Source organism: Hippopotamus amphibius, chromosome X, assembly GCF_030028045.1.
Source record: "Hippopotamus amphibius kiboko isolate mHipAmp2 chromosome X, mHipAmp2.hap2, whole genome shotgun sequence".
Classification (NCBI taxonomy): Eukaryota; Metazoa; Chordata; class Mammalia; order Artiodactyla; family Hippopotamidae; genus Hippopotamus; species Hippopotamus amphibius.
This window is the reverse complement of record NC_080203.1, coordinates 77,688,414-77,711,807: the sequence shown is the minus strand read 5'-3', so window position 1 is coordinate 77,711,807 and position 23,394 is coordinate 77,688,414. Positions and strand designations below refer to the sequence as shown.

Sequence of the window (23,394 nt, the reverse complement as noted above, 5' to 3'; positions counted from 1 at the left end):
GGAACTTAGGTGGAAAATTTGTAGCTACTACAAAAAGTTTAAGTAACATTATACTTACAAGATTTCTGAGGGCCCTTCTAGTTCCCCTAAACTAGGATTCTTAAAAAAAATCTCCCATACACAACAGGGATTTAATGTGATAAAGTGTTTACACACAGAAACACAATAAATAACTCATTTTTATTATTACTTTTTTCTAACCACTTTTTAATCTTGGTATTATCTCAAAATAAGATGCAATACAATACTTAAAATGATGATGTGAATATATACTATGCACTCTGAAAGTAATTGGTGATTTTCATGAAGACTGCCCTTTTGAAAGCCATAGAAAAATGGCTTACAAAGTTAAAGACCAAATTCAAATTCTGCTTATTTTTTTCTCGTAGGCAACAGTAAAGCTATGTTTTAATTCAAGCACATGTGCAGAAACAAAATATCTTTAGTCTCACAATTACTGTTTCTAAATCTCACAATTACTGTTTCACAAGTACTATCTTTCTTCTTTGTATGCTTGGCCAAGGCTGACCCTGAAAGTTCAGTTTACTAGACTCATTAGAGGTGCCAGACAAATCAAATTGGTAATTCACCAGAGCTTCCTTTCCTCCTCAGCTTCTAAAGCAGGTTGTAAGGGAAAGCTTATTAGAATCACCTCGGTCGCTTTTTCAACCCACACTTACGCCCCATCCCCCACTCTCCTCTCCTTGCAAAGCACTGGTTTACCTTGGGGCTTCATTCTGTCCCATGTAAAAGGCCTCGCCATCTTTTTAAATCCTACTCAATTTAAGATAGATGGAGTAAAAACAATTGAACTTAGAAGACACTGCCTTGGGCAAGTCATTTATCTGGTCCTAGGGTTTTTTCCTCTGATTTTTGAGATCCCCTTCCAACTTTGAAATTCTATGACTGCATGTCATGTCTAAGAAGCTTTCTGACAACTGCTAGCATAGAATGACTTGTCATTTCTTGGGTTTCCAACAACCTGTGCAATACAACATATCCCTTAGTTATATACTGTCCTATATTGCCCTCTAGTTGTTTTTACACGAAAATTTTTTCTTCTCAATGATATTTTAAACTATATTTAGTTTAAAAGCTTATTTTCCAGGGCAAGCAATATGCATTTTACTTAAATTAAACCTCCTAGGACAACTCGAGGTGTGTCCTAAGGTAGTCAGTATATATTTATATTGATCTGTACAAAGCAATGAGGCCCCTTCTTTCAAAGTCCTGGAATTATATTTTTACGTCAGTGCTGTCCAGTAGAAATATAATGTGAGCCACAAATGTGAACCCAGTATATAATTCTAAGTTTTCTAGTAGGCACATAAAAAGTGAAAAGACACAAGTGAAATTAATTTTAATAATATATTTAAACCAATATATACGAAACATTGCCATTTCAACACGTAGTCAGTGTGAAAATTATTGAGATATTTTATATTATTTTTTCATAATAAGTTCTCAAAATCCGGTGTATATTTTACATTGACAGCACATCTCAATTCAAAATAGCCACATTCAAGTGCTCAATAGCCCCATGTGGCAAGTGGCTGCCATGCTGAATAGCGCAGTTCTGCGTAATTGAGCTGCTTTTCAAACCGATCATTTATTTTTCTATTCATATAATTACACTGGGCACTTAATAAGTACCAGACACTGGGCTAGCCAGAGAGGTGCAAAAATTAATCAGAATCGTACTGGTAAGGGAGATAGATTTGTAAATCACTAGCTGTAATGCAGTGTGGTAGGTGTTCTGATAGATGTGCACAGAAAATTTACATTTTGCGGGGGAAAGGGGCTCAAGGAAGCTTTCACAGAGGAAGTAACTTGTGAAAATGTGTGTCTGTGTATGGGATGAATGACAGTAACTTTTGAGTGTGTGTGTGTGTGTGAGAGAGAGAAAGGGGCGATAGTAACTTTGAAATGTGTGTGTGTAGGAGGGGTGACTAACTTTTGAGTGTGTGTGTGTGTGTGTAGGAGGGCTGACGTGACGGGGAAGAGGGCAGGCGAAGATTGGTTGGGACGAACCCAGAGCTCTGGCTGCTGCTGGGTGGACGGAAGCCAGAGGAGGGCGCTACTTGCACCTCCCGTTCACGCGCGCAGACGTGAGCGAGCAGCGCGGAGGCCGGAGTCCCTGGCCGCCCCGGCCCCTCGGCCCAGGGAGCGCCTCGCCACGTAAGGCGCACGTCTGGCCGGCTCCAGGAGCGCGCCCGCGCCTGCCCTCTTGCGCCCGTCCTGGCTCTGAATTCAGCCACGTCACACCGGCGTCTCAGAGCCCACGGCACTGCCCAGCCCCGGGTCGGCGACGAGGAACCACGCGAAAAGCAACGCCTAGGGTTTGCTTGCTTGTTTGCGTGTGTGTATCTGTAACAGATACCTACTACGCGTAATAGGCAGCCTGGTAAAATGAGTCTATGGAAACGGTTGCTAGGCTCTGTTAACAGCCACTTCCGGAAGTTCTCGAACGCTTGGGTAACAATGGAGCGACTGGACCAGTGCAGCGCCCCTTCCGGTTTCGTCCCTCCTCGCAAAGCTCATCTTTCCCAAGGTTGCCTTTCAGCCCGGAAGTGAGGTCTTCCGGGTTCCTCCCTTCCCCCAAGATGGCAGCCGCCGAAGACGAGTTACTGCTGCCGCGGCTACCCGAGCTGTTCGAAGCCAGCAAGCAGCTTCTGGACGAAGTGGAAGTGGCGACGGAACCCACCGGCTCCCGGATAATCCAAGATAAAGTGTTCAAGGGACTGGACCTCCTGAAGAAGGCTGCCGAAATGTTATCGCAGCTCGACTTGTTCAGGTATGGGAGAGAGGGTAGGAACGGCTGAGAACGTAGGTAATAATGGTTACCAAGGGTGGAGCTATTGAGCCTGGGTGGAGGAGACCTTTAAAACCGGGAGCCTTTCATTCCTGTCTCCCACTGCAACTTTGTGCACATTGTTTACATTCTCCACCTCTCTTCCGAGATCATTAATATCGCACGACTCTACTCCTTAGTGTCGGCTATTTGCATAACCATCGGGTGTGAGTGCTCAGCCACTTTCATTGAAGAAAACTGACAGCTGTTCCCGGCGCCTCCTCCCTTTGTCGTCCCCCCCCCCCCCCGCCCCCGGCGAAAGCGAGGGCCACAGTTTGAATGACCAGCCAAACTTCACAGCCTCCTCTTTGCTCTTTCCAGCCGAAATGAAGATCTGGAAGAGATCGCTTCTAATGACCTGAAGTACCTGATGGTGTCAGCATTTCAAGGAGCGTTTGCCATGAAACAAGTCAACCCCAGCAAGCGCCTAGATCATTTGCAGTGGGCTCGAGAACACTTTTTAAACTACTTAACTCAGTGCCAGTACTATCATGTGGCAGAGTTTGAGCTGCCCAAAACCAAGACCAACTCAGCTGAAAATAACACTGCTAATTCCTCCATGGCCTATCCTAGCCTCGTTGCTATGGCATCTCAGAGACAGGCTAAAATAGAGAGGTGGGTCATTTGAGGACTGCCCAATGGCAGTGCTGTTGGTGAGGGATGCATGTTTCTTTTGCGGGGGGGGGGGGGGAGGAACAATGATGTATGTCACTTTTTGGGTTCTTATTTAGCGTAGGCCCTAGTGAGAACAAACTCTCCTGAGTTTTTCAAGAAGCCTCTGCCTTGTTTGAGATGATCATACCTGTCAGACCCCTAGCACTTTATGGTTGCCAACAGCAGCGATGTAGTTTAGCAGTGTCTTCCAATCTCTCCCCCATCGCAGCATAGCGATGTTCACATGGTACAGTGGGGTAAGTATCTCCGAAGGGCACAAATATCTTGTAGCTATAGTCCATTTATCATCCATTGATTGAGAAGCTGTATTCTAACAATACCGGATCAAGTGTGTAACATCCTGAACTTAGTACTGGCATAACTTTATCATGTGACTTAGAACACCTTGCTTACTCTCTTAGTTTAGTTTTTTAAAAAGAGTGCTCACAGTGTTTAGGAGCTATCCTAGGCACTGGAGATTCAAACTGAGTATGAGCATTTGTATGAATATGGTGGTCTCTGCCTTGGAGGAGCACACAGTCTGGTGAGGAAAAGAGGCATAAAAACAGTATAAATTACAAAATGATGTGATAGGAAGTGCACAAAGTACCAGGAGAGTAGACAGGAGGGGCACCGAACCAAAGAAGGAGCAGGAGAGATGAGAAGGCTCCCTGGAAGAGGTGACTCCTGTGATGAGTTGTTTAAGGATGCATATTAGTATTATCTAGAGGAAGAGGAAAGGAGGGCCTTAACCAGCAGAAATAATAGCATTAGTAAAGCTACAGGGGCATTAAAGACGACAGTGCTGGGGTGGGCAACAACTGTAAGCAATTAGGTGATGCTAGAACACAAAGTGGGTGGTGAAGAGGGGGAAAGGATGATGCTGAAGAATGTTGTAGGGTTCAGACCAAGGAGATCTTGGGATATGAAGGAACAGCCTTGTTCCTGAGAACTTGGGAAGGAGATTTGAATCCCAGCTCCAACATTTAAGCATTCTGATTTGGGGTGGGTTACTTAATTTCTTGGTACCTTAATTTCCTCAGATGTAAAATTGGATAATAATAGGTCCTATAAAGTAGAAGAGAAATGCATGAAAAGCTCTTAGCACAGTGTCTGATTCAGTAAGCACTCAGTCAGCTATTGTCATATCTTTGTAGCTGAGTACAGGTCGTGGAGTCAGAGACCTGGGTTTGAGGCCCAGCTTTACTTAATAAGCCATTGGACTTTGGGTAACTTATGTAACCTATCTGAGCCTCAGGTTTCCGCATATGTGAAGTTTAAGTAACAAAGGTATCTATCTCATAGAGTTAAGAAGCATTAATAAAATAAACCACATAAAACAGCTAGCATAGTATCTGGCACATAGTAAATATTCTGTAAATGTCACCTACTATTAGGCCATGCTAAAGAGCTTGAACTTTGGTTGGTGACTTGGGATCCACTGGAGGTTTTTTTTTTTCCTTAAAGAGTAGCAAGGTCATATTTGCATTTTAACTAGCATATTCTGGCAGCAGTTAGGAAGCATTCTGAGGGAGGTTAGATCCAGTCAGGTCACAGAGGTGATGACGACTTACTATCGCAATGGCAGAAGGGATGGAGGGGATGTATTTATAGGGTTGAGTCTGCAGAAAACCTGGCGATCAGTTGGTTGTGGCAGGGAGGGTAGAAGGAAGCAGCAGGGAAGATGTCCATGTTTCTGACATAGGTGAATGGCTGTGGAACTCATTGAAATGGGGGAATAGAAGAGGAAAAACAGGGGAGAGTGTGAATTCTGCATTCAAACATGTTGCATTTAAGGTGCCTAGGAGACATCCAAGTAGAGGTATCTGTAGCATGAAGCGCAGAGGAGAGGCCTGGTGTAGAAAGCCGAAAAATGATTGATTCATTTAACATATTTATTGAGCCTTTACTGTGTTCTAAGTAATGGAGAACCAGACAAAGTCCATGCCCTCATGGAGCTCTTGTTTTGGTGGAGGAGACAGACAGTAAGCTAGTAAATAAAAATGTGATTTTAGGTGGTAAGGGCTTTAAAGAATAATAAAGTATGGTTAGGAGCTAGTGAGTGACAGAGAATGATTTTTGAGGAAATGGGATAGATTATATGAAGTGGAATTCAGCATCATGTCCTTTGTGAGAAGGTAGGGGCAACCCATTGGCATATAACAGGTAGTTTAAACAGTGAGTTTGGTGTCCAAATAATTGTAATATATAAAAAAAAAAATGACCGTAAATGCAACAGAGAGATACAAATGTTGTGGAGAAAGACAGGGGAGTGATCGCATCTGGTTGGAGGGATAAGGAAAAGGTTTCAGAATGTAGTAGCATTTGAGATGAGACTAGAAGGATGTTTAAAAATGCAAATTACAGGTTTGCCAGAATGTAAAAGTAATAATACTCATAGAAAGTTGGAAAACAGAATATTTTTAAATTAAAAATGTCTTCATCCTAGCACTCAGAGATGATCTTTAACTTCCTGATGTATCTCTTTCCAGATATATAGTTTAGTTAATAAATCTGGAAGAATACCATAAATATAGATTTTTTAATTCTTTTTTAAACCTAACATCCTATTGTGATTTCTCCATGTCTTTTGAAGCCATGATATTTAATGGTTCAATAGTATTCCATCTTATAGTCATATCATAATTATTTAATCTTTTACTGTTAAATGCTTAGACTGTTTGTGGGTTCATTTTTATTTGTTTGATTTTGCTATTCTAAGTAATGTTATGAAGAAACATAACTGCATCTGTCCCTGTTCCGTAGGATAGATTTCTAGAAGGACCAGTGCCTAGATCACAGGGTTTGAATATTTTAAGACTCTTGATGGTAACAATATTGCTTTCCACAATAACAAAGTTTCAGAATATGTCCCACCGCACCAGTATTGAATGTTAACACTTATAAAATCCAAAAGGGCAAACAAGAAAGATACTTCATTGTTTTGATTTGCATTTCTTTGGTTAGAAAGCTTGATCTTTGAACATTTTTTTTAATGCCCAACAGACGAGATACTAACATTATCTTTCCGCTAATGGCTCCCATATTCACATCACTAACCCATACCTCTTCTTACTTCCAACACTGTACATGGATGTTTCACAGACATCTCAAACTTAACATGCCCTAAATTGAACTATTGGCTTTTTAATTCCCACATATGCCCTCACACCCAAGTCTTCACCATCTCAAACAGACCACCATTCACCCAGGTGTTTAAGCCAGAAACCTAGGAGTTAGCTTTAGTTCCTCCCTTCAGAATTGCCACATCCAGTCCATCAACAAGGCCTGCCAGTTCTAGCTACAAAATGTACCTTATGTCCTTCTGTTTCTCTCTTTCTCCACTATCATACCTTCATCTGAGCCTCCAGCATCTCTCACCTGAAATATTCAAGCCATTGACTATCAAGACCTGCTTCTCTCCAGTCTCATCATATATCGTACTCTCCTTGTTCACGAGACTCCTACCATAATAGCCTTCTTTCAGTTCTGAACAGATCCAGCTCTTTCGCTCTACAGAGTCTTTGTACATGTTGTTCTCTTTGCATGGAATGCTCTTCATTTATCTGTCTTTCTGGGCTTTGTCTTTCTCCCCTACTAGAATGTATACTCCATGAAAGCAGTAGCCGTTTTTTTCTTGTTCTCTGTGGTATGTCTAGCACAGGGCCTGGCATATAGAACGTGCTCAAAAAATATTTATTGTTGACAAGCAGGGGGGACCAGCATGAGCAGGAGCCCAAGGCAGGGTAGTTTGAGGTGTGTACAGGAAATGGAGAATAGTCTGGTTTGGCAGAAGCTAAGAGGACTGAGGACTGTAAGGAAGTGAAGTGTATGGAACATTGAAAGGGAAGAGAGGCAGAAAGACAAGTTAACGTGTTGTAATAGTACTTCAACTGGGAAGAAGTGATAAAAATGAAGTTACAGCTATCAGAGATACTACTTTTGCAAGAAGCATTTATATGATTAGAAAACAAATTGTTCAAATGCTTAATTTCTGTAAGTCCTCCATCCCCCCCACCCATGACTTTATACATGGAGGCCATCCTACATAAAACACCTAAATGGTATGTCCTCTCTCTCAAAACCTGTTTCTTCATGTATCTTCTCTGCTCTAATTCCCATCTTTGAGGAGTAAGTCTTCATTAACTGTACCTACATTCTTTCAACAGAAATGGAGAAGTAGAAGCTGGGTAAGTAATGAGTCTAGTTTTAGATTTACTGAATTTAGGTCCTAAAGTGACAACTGGACAGCCATGTCCATAGACAGATGGAAATGTGTAACTAAAACTTATGAGACTCTTTTGCGTCTAGTGCTAAAAATTCAGGAGCGTCGGTGGGTGTGGATAGTTTGCCAAGAAAAAAACACGTAGAAAGAAAAAGAAGCCAAGGATAAAACCTTGTGGCAAATTAAGGGAGAAGGAAGAGGAAGGAAAGAGCAATCAGAGGTAAGGGACTCAACAAGGCACAGATAGAAGTACTTACAGAAAGAAGCCTGGGGAAGAGAGAGAACAAATGTCATGTCCTTTTTGAAGCTTCTACCTACCTATCTCCCCTGCCAGATACTGTAGCACTTAGTTTATGTTACTTATCAGGGCATAACTATCTGTTATTTTCTAGACTTGGAGCTTCTAAAGGTCAGAGACCTTGACTAATTATATCCTTAGTATCCCAATTATATCATTGTATGCCTGGTACCCAACCCAGTAATTGGACTGTAGTAGGTACTTGAGGTATCTTTGGGAAGGACAGATAGAGTGGTCATCAGAAAGATGGAAGCAATATGGTGGAGCATAAAAAGCCTGGGCTTTGGAGTCAGACCTGAGGTGACCAGTCCAATTTCTGCCACCTAATAGACGAGGCCTCATCTGTCCCCTCTTAACATCAGATTTTCTCATCAAGTAACAATATTTATATTGCTGCTTACAAAGCACTTTCATGAGTGTTGTTAATTTGATCCTCTTAACAGCCCCATGAGGCAGACATTATCTCATTTTAGAATTAAGGAAATGGGCTCTGAGTATTGACTTGTCCAAAGTTACATGGCTAGTAAGTGGCCAGGCTAGGATTTAAACTCAGGTCTTCAAATTCCCAGTTCTAGTGCTGTTTAGAAAAGAGAGAAGAGTGGTCATTAGAAAAAGAACGTGGATTGAGGGAAGGTGTTTCTAGGATGGGGCAAGGCACTAGTAGAGTGAAAAATTGTAACTGCTAGTGACAAGGAGAATGATTGATTTAGTGATGCCTGGAAGAATGTGGGTGGAGACAGGATGGATAGCCAAATTGAAATGGTAAAGACATTGCCTTGGTAAAGACATTAGCTCCTTAAAGGCAAGAGGAGAGGAGGAAAGGTGAAGCTATAGAGATTTTAAGGTAAAAAAGGAAATTGAATTTCCACATTTGCTGGCCATCTGGTGAGCATGATGGTGGCATGGAATCCACAAAAGTTGAGCAAAAAGGTAGCTGAATAAGAGTGACCATTCCGTCAAAGTTTGATCATATGAATTTGTAGTTGACTCATTTGACACAAATCTGTAATTCGTTAGCTCTCTTCAGCAGCTTGGGAACAGAAAAGGGGAGTGAATGATGAAAGTTGCCCAGAGTCAGAAGGGTGACAGGCACTGAAGAATTCTAGGGAGTGTTTGCATGTAGTAGCTCACCATAGGAAATCTAGACCAGTGATAAAGGTCTAGGACAGTGGTTTACAATCTGTTCCTTGGAGCCCTAAGATTCCACCATAGTGCCTGCGTAAGGAACATGTTGGGATCCCTCCTCTGATTTAACCAAGGTGGATTTTATCTTTTATTACTTATTGGAGTTCCAACTAAGCTCTCATGAGAAGAAAGGGTTCTTCTAAGACAGAAAGGCTAAAAAACACTGGCCTCAAAGAATAGGAGTTCAGGAACTTAGAAGTCCCAAAGATGACTAGGAGCAAAGTCATAGAAGCAAAGGAAGTAGAGAAGAAGGAAAGACCAGAGAGTGCGATTAGACCACATGCATGCAGAGGATGGGAAAGGAAGCACAAGAACCTTATTCAAAGGCCCAGTAGACTAACCAAGAATTTACCCCAGATTATATACATTCTAAGGCCCCGATACATTTTTTTTCCTGACTTAGCTACATCCAGGAAAGAGGGTGGGGGGTAGGAGAGGCACCAGAGTTACATGTTCTCAAGGGGTATCTGTAATAGCATTCATGAACTAGGAATTGAGCTGTGTAGTGTTTTACTCAGAAGGCCACCTATGATGGTGCTGTGACAGTTATTTGTAACATTAATCAAGTGTCCACTTGTTGATTAAAAGGAGCAGAAGAGCCTGAAAGTTTTTATAATAAAGAATGTTTCCAGAGCAGTGGTTCTTGACTTTTTGTGGGTCATGGACCTCCTTAACCTCTCCCCAGAAAAGAAAAAAAAAAGCATACACCTAGAATTGTATACAAAATTTGAGGGAGTCCAAGGACATTCCTCCCCCCAAACTCTGTCCATGGACCTCAGGTTAGGAACTCCAGATTTGGGTGAACACCCACAGAGGAGCATCTGATTCTGGAGATCTAGAGTGGGGTTCCAGACATAGATATTTCCTAGAAATTGTGGACTTTTTCCTTGACTCCTCTCTTTCCCTCAAGACCTTACATCCAATAAATTAATAAATACTGTTTTATATTTTAATTACATCCACATCTCCCCACCTCCCTATTTCAAGTCACTCTCACCTGCATTGTGGTAATATCCTCTTAATTGTTTTTTTGCTCCACCCTTGCCTCCCAGCCCCCCACAGTCTACACTCCACACAACAGTCAGAGCACAACAGTCCATTAAAAAGAGCTTTCATGTCATGTATTCTATTTTAAAGCTTCCGGTGGCTTTCTCTTCTCAAAATAACATGACATTTGATATTTCGTGTCTTGCTGGCCTGCGGGGTTCTACAAATTACATGTCCCTGGCTGTCTCTCTGACCTCATTTCCTATCATTCTTCTTCACTCCATGCCAGCCACACTGACCTCCTTGCTGTTTCTCAAATATGTCAGGCCAGCACTGTCCCACCCCAGGACCATTGTATTTGCTTTTCCCCCTTAAAACACTCTTTCAGATACTGGCATGGCCTTATTTCCTTGAAGTCTTTGCTCAAATGTCACTTCTTCATAGAAGTCTGTCCTGATCACCCCTACTTCTGCACCAGTACTCTATCCACTTTACCTTGCTTTTTTTGCTGCTTAGAACACTTATCACCACCTGACTCATCTATTTTTTTTGTCGGTCTTCTCACACTAGAATGAAAGCTTCAGGAGAGCAAGGACTTTCTTGTATGCACTGTTGTGTCTCAAGCACTGAGAACAGTGCCTGTAACACAATAGGTACTCGTAAATGGTTGTCCAGTGAGTGATAGATGACATACTAGAATGCACCTTGAAAAAGGCAGGCAGGGTGGATATGAGTGTTTAAATTATACTAGGATGAGTCAGAAGAGCTGGAAATCTTTTGCCCAGAAGAAAAGAGATGACCATTTTTTAGGCTATTTCACAAGGAATTCCTGCATCAATGGCAGGTAAATGACCCCTAAGAGTCTATGATTATTTGAAGCTGTAATTCCCAAACGGACTTTGTATGATACTAAGCACCCAACCTAGTAAAGTCTGATGTCATAAAATTACTAAGGCACTCCCATCTTGAAAGACAATGGGAAGAGTTGCTCAGATCAGGTTACTTTATATTTTTCAGGCTTCAGAATGTATTTCTCAGCCTCTCCTGATCCCTTCCTTACCTTATAGTCTTGAGAGAACTGTCTTGGTGGCACATTCTGAGATGTAGAATCTGTATTTTTGCCAAAGTGGAAATCAGTGTACTTACTACCTGGTCATTTGCAAAGGTAAATTCGTATTGTGGTCTTCTTTTGAAAGAACACCTCTTTATTTTTAAGTTCATGGGTAATGCTTTTCTGTGGAACAGATACAAGCAGAAGAAGGCGGTGGAGCATAGGTTGTCTGAGCTGAAATCTGCTGTGGAAAGTGGTCAAGCAGATGATGAGCGTGTTCGTGAATATTACCTCCTTCACCTTCGAAGGTGGATTGGTATCAGCTTAGAAGAGATTGAGAGCATTGACCAGGAGATAAAGATCTTGAGAGAAAAAGACTCTTCAAAAGAGGTAAGCCTGGTCACTGCCTATATAGCTCAAAAAGCTACTGTCAGAGATTTGAATATTCTACAGGAGAGTAATCGAATTAAAATCCTTTTAAGTCTCCATAAAATCATTGTTCTTATTAAGATTAGTGGAGGAAGGCTGAAGGTTCACTAGAATAGATTTCTCTCTAGTTTATAGTAGTGTTCCCTAGTGCTTTCTAACCTGTAACACAGTTTTAGACTTTTGTAATTTTGTGACATGCCAGGAGGGAGGGAGGCTTCTCTGAAGTGAAAATTGGTTTTGGCTGTGAGCAGTCATGACTGCTGAAGGAAGGTGTAAGGAGGTGGGCCCCGAAAATCTGTGCTTGACTATAATAAACAGGAAGAGGGCTAGGATGGGAATGAAGAAGAAAAGTGGAACTGGAGAAGAGAGAGAAGAGAGTAAAAAGAAGATAAAAGACTTGGAATGTGTTTAGGTTGGGAGAGAAACCAGAATTTAACCTTACACAATGATACACTCTCACACCTTAGGTCACCCTAGTGTGAAACACAGCAAGGACACCTCTGTGCACAAAATTTCGGGCATATTGGTAAAGAAAACTTGATGTAACACCACTTTGGCTGTCTCTGAAGATCGTAACTCTGTTTGGGAGCTGCTACTTCAAAATATTAGGCTCTGCTGCCACTTACTTTTTGGTTCAGAATATAACATGAATTGAGTTGAATTTATCAGCTAGTGGCAGGCATTTCTTTAAGTCCTCAGAGAAACCTCTTGCTAATTTGATTTGTACTAATTAGCCCAGGAGCTTTTGCCTCGGGGTAACAAAAACCTAGTTCCTCATGTTAAAGGATCAAAGAATGAACAATTAGTATTCTAAAGCCTTAAGACCCCTTGAGCATATCTAGATGAGTGGTTTTCAAGCATTATGAGGCTGAACACTTCTAGATCCTCCCGTGTCCTTTGTTTTTTGTTTTTTGTTTTTTGTTTTTATACTCTCTCATTTGGTATTGGAATTAGCTCTGGAAGTGATGGAGTTTAGAACCAAGTGAACGCCTTTTCTTTGACCACAGGTTGTTTTGGTATGCCCCTGGACAGCCAAGATTCCTTGAAACATTTCTATACACCTGTATATGAAAGATACTAACCCATTCTCCCCCCACCCCTTGTATTTAGGAACATCTACTTCTAAAACACCCTAGGGAGCTCTTGACAATTAGAGACTGATAAATAGGGCTTTTCAAGCACCTAAAGACTTAAGAGCCTGCATGATGGGGTGGGCAGAATGACAAATACACTTCTGATAATTAATTTCCTTTTTAGGCATCAACTTCTCCCTCATCTCTTCAGGACAAGCCTCCAATGAAACCGTTTATTCTCACTCGGAACATGGCCCAAGCCAAGTAGGTATTATTAAAAAGTGGGTTGCCTTTGCAAGCCCCCTGACTTTGTAGTTCATTTACAGTGCATGAGTAACAGAATGGGCATTGTTAAAAGGTAGTGGCTTCACCTGGGTAAGCTGTTCTTTCATCAAAGGGATATTATCTCTTCTGATACTTTTCTCTGTGTCTGTCTTCATCAGACATTTCCCTCATAAACTCAACCTTAAAAATAGGCTCAAAAGGAAACCAACAAGAATTAATTAATTAACTAATTAAAAACAGAAAGAAGAAGAGAATCTAAAGGAGAATTGTAAACCTTAAAATTGTTTCCCATGGTTTCCTTCAGCTACAGCTCTCAAAAGGACATGTTTGCCTATCTAGGTTTTAATTATGAGTTTTAGGATGCTTTTCCATAGGGTGGCAGAAGAGTCTCCTTCCTCTGTTTATCTTTTAGACCCACCAAGTATAAATACTCCTTCCATCATATCATCACTGCTCTGTGGGGTGTTAGCCTCTGGGATTGCTTATTGGGAGACAATTCTGGGCTATTTATCTTCTTATGAAAGCTCTTGCCTTTAATTCTCCTTCCTGGATGCCTCTTTGTACATGTCCTCACAGGAGTGTGCACAGCTCCTCAGAAGATAGCTGGGTAGGGGAGCAAGGATGAAACAGACACAGGTTTTATCACTAAAGAGGCTTTTTAATAGTGCTATTTATGTTTGCTTTTCTAAATGCAGTGTGATTCTTGCAGAGTATTTGGAGCTGGTTATCCAAGTCTGGCATCTATGACAGTGAGTGACTGGTATGATCAGCATCGGAAATTTGGAGCATTACCAGATCAGGGAATAGCCAAAACAACATCAGGTATGGAAGGGTGGGAGGAGAGTAGTTACACTACTACACTACTGGTCCCTAACTCTCTAACAATTAAATTTAGACCAAGTATTCTTGCCCTTTAGAAGCAAAAGAAATCTGAACAAAGATTCTGAGTAATAGAAAGATTCTAGTCAGTATTTTATTTCATTTGTTATTAAATAGCAGATGATTCTGGGAGGATGGTGGCAATGGGGCAGCATAGTTTTTAATTTCTCCAAATATCATGGCATAAAAACAGACTGAGCAGCTAGATAGCAAAGCCAAAAATCCATAGACAGTAATTCCACTTCTGGTAACAGCAGAGTAAGTTGTATCAGGCCAACCCCTCCTATAGATAACAATTACAGCCTGAACAGAATATAACAAAACGGCTATCTGAAGGCCCTGAGAGGGACCAAAAGCAGGCATAGCCTGAAGGGAAAAGTACTTGGAAATTCTTGAGGGCAAGGACTTTGACTTACTGTGTTCTTGGTGCTCAACTTGGTAATTGGATCATGGTAGGTACTTGGGGGTGTCTTTGGGAGGGAAAAGTGGAGCTGGTAGTCATTAGAAAGATGGAAGCAATATGGTATAGCAGAAAAAGCATGGACAGATCTAGAGTAACCAATTACTGCTACCACTAAATAGACAGGACATTACCTAGCCCCTCTGAGCCTATATTCCTTATCTTGTGTATTATCTCACTTGATACTCTTAACAACCCCATGAAGCAAACATTCTTATTCCCATTTCAGAAGGAGGAAATGGTGTCTGATAACTGAGCCAAAGTAAACATAGCTAGAAAGTGGCCAGGCTAGGATTTTAATACAGGCCCTAAAATTCCCGGTTCCAATGCTGTTTCCACTATAGCACAGAGAAGAAAAGAGTGGTCATTTGAAAGGGTTTCCTGTTTTTTTATAGCTGTTCACCCATGGGCAGGCCGCAGTTGCTGTAATATGGAGGTAGGTAAAACTTGAATAGAAACTTGCAGTCTTATTGGTTGAGGAATGAGGGAACTGAGTTCACGGTGACTGTAGCAACTGAAAACTGAGAAGATATCCCAGGAGAGAACTACAGAGGAGGAGCCCTAATTCTCTATATAAACCCTGTCCAAATCTCTGGCAGACTACTGAGGTATACATACACAGGATCGACTCTAAGCACCCTTGATAGAGCTAAAGTAACTGAATGGATAATCCAGCTACTGCCCAATGCAGAGAAAACAGAATTTGGAATTTTCATTCAAGACAAATTAAATAAAAATTAAATAAAATGAAAAATCAGTACTTTTTAGAGGAACAAAACAGAATTCAGAACCTCTGCAACATACCATTCACAAAGTCTGGGATTCAATCCTAAACTACTATACATACAGGGAAAAAAGAAAGAAAATGTGACTTACACTCAAGAGGAAAAGCGATCAATGAAGACCAACCCCAAGATGACTCAGATATTGAAATTAGCAGACAAGGACTTTAAAGCAGCTTATTTCTATGCTCAAGGGGATAGGGGAAAATACACTTATAATGAATGGAAAAGTAAGACAGCTCAGAGAAGTAGAAACTATACACAAAAAATTCTGGAACTGAAAAATATGTGAAGTTTAAAAATCAAAACAGACTCATAGATACAGACAAAAAAATGGGTGGTTGCCACAGGAGAGGGAGGTTGGAGAGGTGCAATAGGTGAAGGGGGTTAAGAGCTACAAAATTTCTAGTTAAAAAATAAATAAGCCATGGGGATGTAATATATAGCATAAGGAATGTGGTCAATAATATTATAATACTTTTGTGTGGGGACAGATGGTTATCAGACTTATGGTGTTGATCATTTCATAATGTATGCAAATGTCTGACCACTGTAATACACCTGAAACTAACATAACATTGTACATCAACTATATTTCAGTTTTTTAAAATTGGATGAGATTAATAGCAGATTGGCAATGACAGAAGAAAGGGTTGGTTAACTGGAAGATAGATCAATACAAATTAGCCAATCTGAAAAAAAAAAGATTGGAAAAAAGTGAAGCGCCTCAATGACCTGTGGAACAACGTAAAAAGGTCTGCCACATGTACAATTGGAATACCAGTAGGAGAGGAAAAAGGGAGAGAAGGGGCCAAAAAAGAAATTTGAAGAAATTTTCCCCAAATCTGTGAGACACACATTTAGAGATTTAGAAATCTCAGTAAGCCCGAACTAAGAAGGTTAAATTCAATGAAAACCACACATAGGCACATCATAGTCAAACTTCTGAAAACAAAAGAAAAAGAGAATCTTGAAAGCAGCCAGAAATAAAGTACATATTACACATAGAAGAACAATGATATGAATTGTTGTCAATTTCCTATTTGAAACAGTGGGTCCCAGAGATAGTGGAGCAATGCCTCAATTAAACACCCCAGTTTAAAAATGAGCAGAAACATTAACAGACACCTCACCAAAGAAGATTATATAGAGGGCAAATAAGGATATGAAAAGATGCTCAATGTCATATGTCATTAGGGAATTGCAAATTAAAACAACAGTGATCCCACTACACCCTTATAAGCATGGCCAAAATCCAAAACACTGACAACACCAAATGCTGGCATAGGTAACGGAGCAACAGGAACTGTCATTCATTGCTGGTGAGAATGTAAAATGGTACAGACACTTTGGAAGACAGTTTGTTAGAATTAAACATTCTCTTACCATATGATCCAGCAATCATGCTCCTTGTTATTTACCCAAATGAGTTGAAAAGTTAGGTCCACACAAAAATTGCACACAAATGTTTATAGCAGCTTTATTCATAATTGTCAAAATTTGGAAGCAACCAAGATGCCCTCAGTAGGCAAGTGGATAAACTGTGGTACATACAGACAATGGAATTATATTCATTGCTAAAAAGAAATGAGCTATCAAGACGTAAACAGACATGGAGGAACCTTAAATGCATATAACTAAGTGAAAGAAGCTAGTCTAAAAAGGCTACATACTGTATGATTCCAGCTATATGACATTCTGGAAAAGGCAAAACTATGGAGACAGTAAAAGGATCAGTGGTTGCCAGGGATTAGAGGGAAAGGAAGGATTAGAGGAAAAGGAGAAAAAGGATCAGTGGTTGCCAGAGATTAGAGGAAAAGGAGGCAGAACACAGGGTTTTTAGGGTGGGGAAACCATTCAGTATGATGCTGTAATGGTGAATGCATGTCATTATACATTTACCCAAATCCGTAGAATGTACAACACCAAGAGTGAACCCTAATGTAAACTATGGACTTTGCATGATAATGATGCATCAGTGTAGGTTCATTGATTATAACAAATGTACCACTGTGGTGCTGGATGTTGATAGTGGGGGGAGGCTGTGTCTGTATGGGGCAGGGGGTATATAGGAACACTGTGTACTTGTCATTCAGTTTTTCTGTGTACCTAAAACTGCTCTAAAAAAAGGTCTGTTTTTTAAAAATAATGCAAAGAGAGAAAGCTATAAAGTCAATGGAGAAATTAAAAGGGAAGCAGGCAGAAAAGAACAAGAGAAACAAGAAATAGATGAGATGAACAGAAAACCCATAGCAGAATGGTAGATCCCAATGTAGCCATATCAGTAATTATATTAAGTATAAATGGAATAAACCTTCAAATTAGAAGTCAGAGATTGATTATCAGACTCAACTGTATGCTGTCTACAAGAGATGCATTTTATTTGTTTTCTAATTGAAGTGTATTTGATTTACAATATTATATTAGTTTCAGGTATACAGCATAATGATTTAGTATTTTTGTAAATTATGCTGCATTATAAGTTATTACAAGATAATGAGTATCATTCCCTGTGCTATACAATATATTCTTGTTGATTATCTATATTATACATAGTAGTTTGTGTCCGTTAATCCCATACCCCTAATTTGTCCCTCCCCACTTTCTTCTGCCCCCTTTGGTAGCCACAAGTTTGTTTTCTATATCTGTGAGTCTGTTTCTGTTTTGCATATCCATTCATTTGTATTACTTTTTAGATTCCACATATAAGTGATATCATACAGTATTTGTCTTTCTGTGTCTGACATATTTCACTAAGCATGGTGCCTCTAGGACCATCCATGTTGCTGCAAATTGCAGAATTTCATTCTTTTTTATGGCTGAGTAATAGTCCATTCTGTGTGTGTGTAAACATACATACACACACACGTGTATATGTGCTTATATATACCACATCTTCTTTATCCATTCCTCTGTTGATGGACACTTGGGTTGCTTCCATATCTTGGCTATTGTAAATAGTGCTGCTGTGAACATTGGGGTGCATGTATCTTTTTGAATTAGCATTTTCACTTTTTTCCAGATATATACCTAGGAGTAGAATTACTGGATCATATGGTAGTTCTATTTTTAATATTTTGAGGAACCTCCATACTGTTTTCCATGTACCTGTCCAATTTTCCCAGCACCACTTGTTGACGAGACTGTCTTTTCTTCATTGTATATTCTTGCCTCTTTTGACCATAGCCTATTTCTGGACTCTCTATTCTGTTCCATTAATCTATGTGTCTGTTTTTGTGCCAGTACCATGCTGTTTTGATTACTGTAGCTTTGTAGTATAGTCTGAAGTCTGGGTGCATTATACCTCTGGCCTTGTTTTTTTTCCCAAGATTGCTTTGGCAATTCAGGATCTTTTGTGGTTCCATGTGAATTTTAGGGTTATTTGTTCTAGTCCTGTGAAAAATATCATGGCTATTTCGATAGGGATTGCATTAAATCTGTAGATTGCTTTGGACAGTATGGCCATTTTAATAATATTAATTCTTCCAATCCAAGAGCACAGGATATCTTTCCATTTCTTTGTATCATCTTTAGTTTCCTTCATAAATGTTTTGTAGTTTTCAGTGTATAAGTCTTTCACCTTCTTGATTAAGGTTATTCCTAGGTATTTTATTCTTTTTGATGCAATTTTAAGCAGGATTTTTTTTCACTTTCTCTTTCTGATATTTTATTGTTAGTGTATAGAAATGCAATAGATTTCTGTTTATTGATCTTGTATCCTGCAACCTTGCTGAATTCATTTATTAGTTCTAATGGTTTTGAGGTGGAGACTTTAGAGTTTTCTAGATATAGTATCATGTCATCTGCAAATAATGACAGTTTTACCTCTTCCCTTCCAATTTGGATGCCTTTTATTTCTTCTTCTGGTCTGATTGCTGTGGCTAGGACTTCCAGTACTATGTTGAATAGAAGTGGCAAGAATGGGCATTCTTGTCTCATTCCAGAATTTAGCGGGAAGGCTTTGAGCTTTTCACCATTGAGTATGACATTGGCTGTGGGTTTGTCCTTAATGCCCTTTATTATGTTGAGATGTGTTCCCTCAGTACCCACTTTCACAGTTTTTATTTATTAATGGATGTTGAATTTTGTCAAATGGTATTTCTGCGTCTATTGAGATAATCATGTGATTTTTATCTTTCCTTTTGTTAATGTGGTATATCATTAATTTGCATATATTGAATTATCCCTTGTGACCCTGGAATAAATTCAACTTGATCATGGTGTATGATCCTTTTTATATATTTTTAGATTTGGTTTGCTAATATTTTGTTGAGGATTTTTGCATTTATATTCATCAAAGATACTGGCCTGTAATTTCCTTTTTTTGTAGTGTCTTTGTTTGGCTTTGGTATCAGGATAATGGTAACCTCATAGAATGAATTTGAGTGTTCCCTCCTCTTCAGTTTTTTGGAAGAGTTTGAAAAGGATAAGTATTAGTTTTTCCTTATATATTCAATAGAATTCCCCTATGAAGCCATCTGGTCCTGGACTTTTGTTTGCTGGGAGTTTTTTAATAACAGATTCAATTTCACTTCTAGCGACTGATCTTTTCAAATTGCCTGTTTCTTCTTGTTTCAGTTTTAGCAGGTTTTACATTTCTAGAAATTTGTTCATTTCTTCTAGGTTGTCCAATTTGTTAGCATATAATTGTTCATAATATCCTCTTATGATTTTTTGTATTTCTGTGATTTGGGTTGTTATTTTTCCTCTTTCATTTCTTATTTTGTTTATTTGGGTCCTCTCTCTTAGATTCTTCTTGCTGAACCTGGCTAGAGTTTTACCAATTTTGTTTATCTTTTCAGAAAACTAGCTCTTGGTTTCATTGATCTTTTCTGTTCTTTTGATCTCTATTTTATATGTTTCCTCTCTGATCTTTATCATTTCCTTCCTTCTGCTGACTTTGGGCTTTGTTCTTTTTCTAATTCTTTTAGGTCGTAGGTTAGGTTGTTTGAGAATTTTCTTGGTTTTGAGGAAGGACTGTATCACTTTGAACGTTCCTCTTAGAACTGCTTTTGCTATATCCCATAGATTTTGGAAAGTTGTGTTTCCATTTTCATTTATCTCAAGGTATTTTCTGATTTCCACTTTGATTTCATCGTTGACCCATTGGTTTTTTTAGTAGCATGTTGTTTAATTTCCATGTGTTTGTTCTTTTCCTGTTTTTCTTTCTGCAGTTGATTCTAGTTTCATACTGTTGTGTTCAGAAAACATGGTTGATATAGTTTCTGTACTCTTAAATTTGCTGAGGCTTGTTTTGTGACCTCTCCTTGTATGTGATCTCTCCTGGAGAACATTCCATATGTACTGGAAAAGAATGTGTATTCTGCTGATTTTGGATGTAATGTCCTACAGATGTCTATTAAGTCCAACTGGTATATTGTGTCATTTAAAACTACTGTTTCTTTATTGATTTTCTGTCTGGATGCTCTGTCCATTTGATGTGAGTGGGTTGTGAAAGTCCCTTACTATTATTGTATTATTGTTATTTTCTCCCTTTATGTCTGTTTGTATTTGCCTCATATATTTAGGTGCTCCTGTATTAGGTGCATATATGCTAACGAGTGTGGTATCTTCTTGTATTGATCCCTTTAGCATTATATAATGCTGTTCTTTGTCTTTGGTTATAGCCTTTGTTTTAAAGTCTGTTTTGTCTGAAATGAGTATTGCTTCCCCCTCTTTCTTGTCATTTCCTTTCGCATGAAATATCTTTTTCCATCCCCTCACTTTCAGTCTGTGTGTGTCTTTAGCCCTGAAGTGAGTCCCTTGTAGGCAGCATATTGAAGGGTCTTGGTTTTTTTTTGTTTTTCCAATCAGCCACCCTGTGTCTTTTGGTAGGAGCATTTAGTCCATGACATTTAAAGTGGTTATTGATAGGTATGTACTTATTGCCATTTTATTACTTATTTTTCATTTTTTTTGTAATTCTTCTCTATTCATTTCTTCTTTTTGTTTCTACTGTTGTGGTTTGATCCTTTTCTTTTGTAGTATGATTGGGTTCCTTCTTTTTGGTTTCTGTGTCTCTGTCTCAGGTTTTTGATTTGTGGTTACCACATACGTTGACCCATAATCATATCTACTTGTTTTAAACTGGTAGTCGTTTAAATTCAAACACATTCTTAAAGATCTACATTTTTAACTCTCCTCCCCCACCTTTTGCGGTTTTGATGTCATATTTTACATCTTCATGCTTATCCCTTAACTGTTTATTGTAGTTATACTTGCTTTTTCATTTTTTTTTTTTACAATATTTTTACAATTTCTTTTAATCTTTATTTTTTTTAAAAAAGTAAATTTATTTATTTGGCTTTGTCTTTTAATCTTTAAAAGACAGTAGCTCATTTAAGTAATCTTTAACCCCTACTATATGTTTGTCTTTCCTAGTGGGATTTTCCCTTTCCTGTAGATTCTTCTTTTCCATTTAGAGACGACCCTTCAATGTTTCTTTTAGGGTAGGTTTAGTATTGATGAATTCTTTCAGTTTTTGCTTGTCTGAGAAGTTCTTTCTCCTTCTATTCTAAATGATAATTTTGCTGGGTAGAGTATCCTAGGTTGCAGGTTTTTCCCTTTCAGGACTTTGAATATATCATGCCGTTCCCTTCTGGCCTGCAGAGTTTCTGTGGAGAAATCAGCTGATAGCCTTATGGTGATTCCATTGTATGTGACTCTGTTTTTCTCTTACTGTCTTTAAAATTCTCTCTTTATGTTTAATTTTTGCCATTTTAATTCTGATATGTCTTGGTGTGGGTCTATATGCTTTCAGTTTGTTTGGGACTGTATTTGCTTCCTGTACCTGAATATCTGTTTCCTTCTAAAGGTTGGGAAAGTTTTTAGCCATAATTTCTTCAAGTACATTTTTGATCCCAATTCTCTTTCTCTCCTCTTTCTTGAACTCCTATAATGTGAATATTGGCACACTTGATGTTATCCCAAAGATCTTGTAGATTGCTTTCATCTTTTTCCATTTGTCTTTCTGCTGTTCTGATTGGGTGTTTTCCATTATTCTTTCTTTCGGATCACTTATGCTTTCTTGTGTTTTACTTAGTCCTATATTCATTCCTTGTAGTGTGTTTTTTTATTCAGATACTGAATTATCTATTTTTGATTGGGTCTTTTTAATATAATCTAGTTCCTTGTTAAAATGATTAGTGTTTAGATCAGTTATTTTCCCTGTTTCAGTTAACATTTTTTATCACCAGTGTTTTGAATTCTTTATCTGGTAAATTGTTTCTGTTTCATTATTTATTCTGGGATTTTCTCTTCCTCTTTCAGTTGAGAGTAGTTACTCTGCCTTTTCATTTTACCTAACTTTCTCTGCTATGAATTTAGGTAAAACAGGTACCTCTTGTGGTCTGGAAGGGGTGTTCTTACGTGGGAGCATTCCTGTGCAGACTGTGTGTGCCCAGTGCCTTTCATGGGAGAGCTGGATTTGATGTGGACGCCACTCATGTCTTTGCTCAGGGTGTGCTTGCAGCTATCACCTTGATAGAGGGTGTGGCTGGAGATGGACAGCACAGGGTGTGAGTTGGGACTTCCTCTCTGCTCAGTGGCTGTCACTGCCCTGTCAGGGGCAGGGTCTGATCCCAAGTTGCTGGAGCGGAAGCCCTGAAGGTTGGGCTTAAGCTGGCTCTGTTCCCTTTAAGTGTGTGTTTTTCCTACTCCCCATACAGGGGACCTTTGCAGTAAAGGAGGAGAATGCCAAGCAAAGTGGGGCACGTGCGGCTACAGAGATCTGCAGCTTTCCTGAGATGCAGCCCATGGTTGTCTTTTCCCCAGTTGTGGCTATCCTAGATATAATGCCACACTGTGGCATGGAGTGAGCAGGACTGGAACATTCTGTTAGCTTGCCTTGGGGCACACAAGCAGCAATGCAGTTGTAGGAAACCCAGAAGCTGTGCTGCCATCAGAAGCCTGGGCTGCTTCTGGGGCGCCTCTTGAGTAAGTTCCAGCAATGGCCACCACTGCTGCCCCACCTGGGCTCCACCCCAGGACCGGGTCACCTCTCCATCTCAAGTTCAGTCTTTTCCCAGGTCCTGGCCACCCTAGATCCAGTGCCACACTTGTGGCGTGAAGTGAGCAGGGGCTGGAACATTGTTTCAGCTCTGGCTGGAGAGCACAGCGTGGCTGTTGCAGGAAACCAGTAGCCTAGGGCAGACCTTTCTCTGCCCTGCCTGCAGGCAGTCCACCCACGCACTACTCATGAGTGGAGCCCTGGCTTCTCTGTGAACTTCTGTGTGT

The 23,394-nt window shown here is 39.7% G+C and overlaps 1 protein-coding gene across 3 annotated transcripts in view; it reads left to right on the top strand.

Moving 5' to 3' along the window:
* Positions 1-2,097: 2,097 nt before the first annotated feature.
* The window catches only part of IGBP1 (immunoglobulin binding protein 1), a 33,895-nt gene continuing 12,598 nt past the window's right edge, over positions 2,098-23,394 (top strand). Inside the window, exons 1-6 of one of the 3 annotated variants that reach the window (XM_057718533.1) lie at positions 2,098-2,794; positions 3,173-3,466; positions 11,446-11,641; positions 12,938-13,017; positions 13,748-13,860; positions 14,773-14,813. In XM_057718533.1, coding sequence (XP_057574516.1) covers positions 2,604-2,794; positions 3,173-3,466; positions 11,446-11,641; positions 12,938-13,017; positions 13,748-13,860; positions 14,773-14,813 — 915 coding nt within the window. In that variant the 5' untranslated portion in view covers positions 2,098-2,603. The remainder of the gene's footprint in view (positions 2,795-3,172; positions 3,467-11,445; positions 11,642-12,937; positions 13,018-13,747; positions 13,861-14,772; positions 14,814-23,394) is intronic. The other 2 variants (XM_057718534.1, XM_057718535.1) reach the window with 2 other exon arrangements.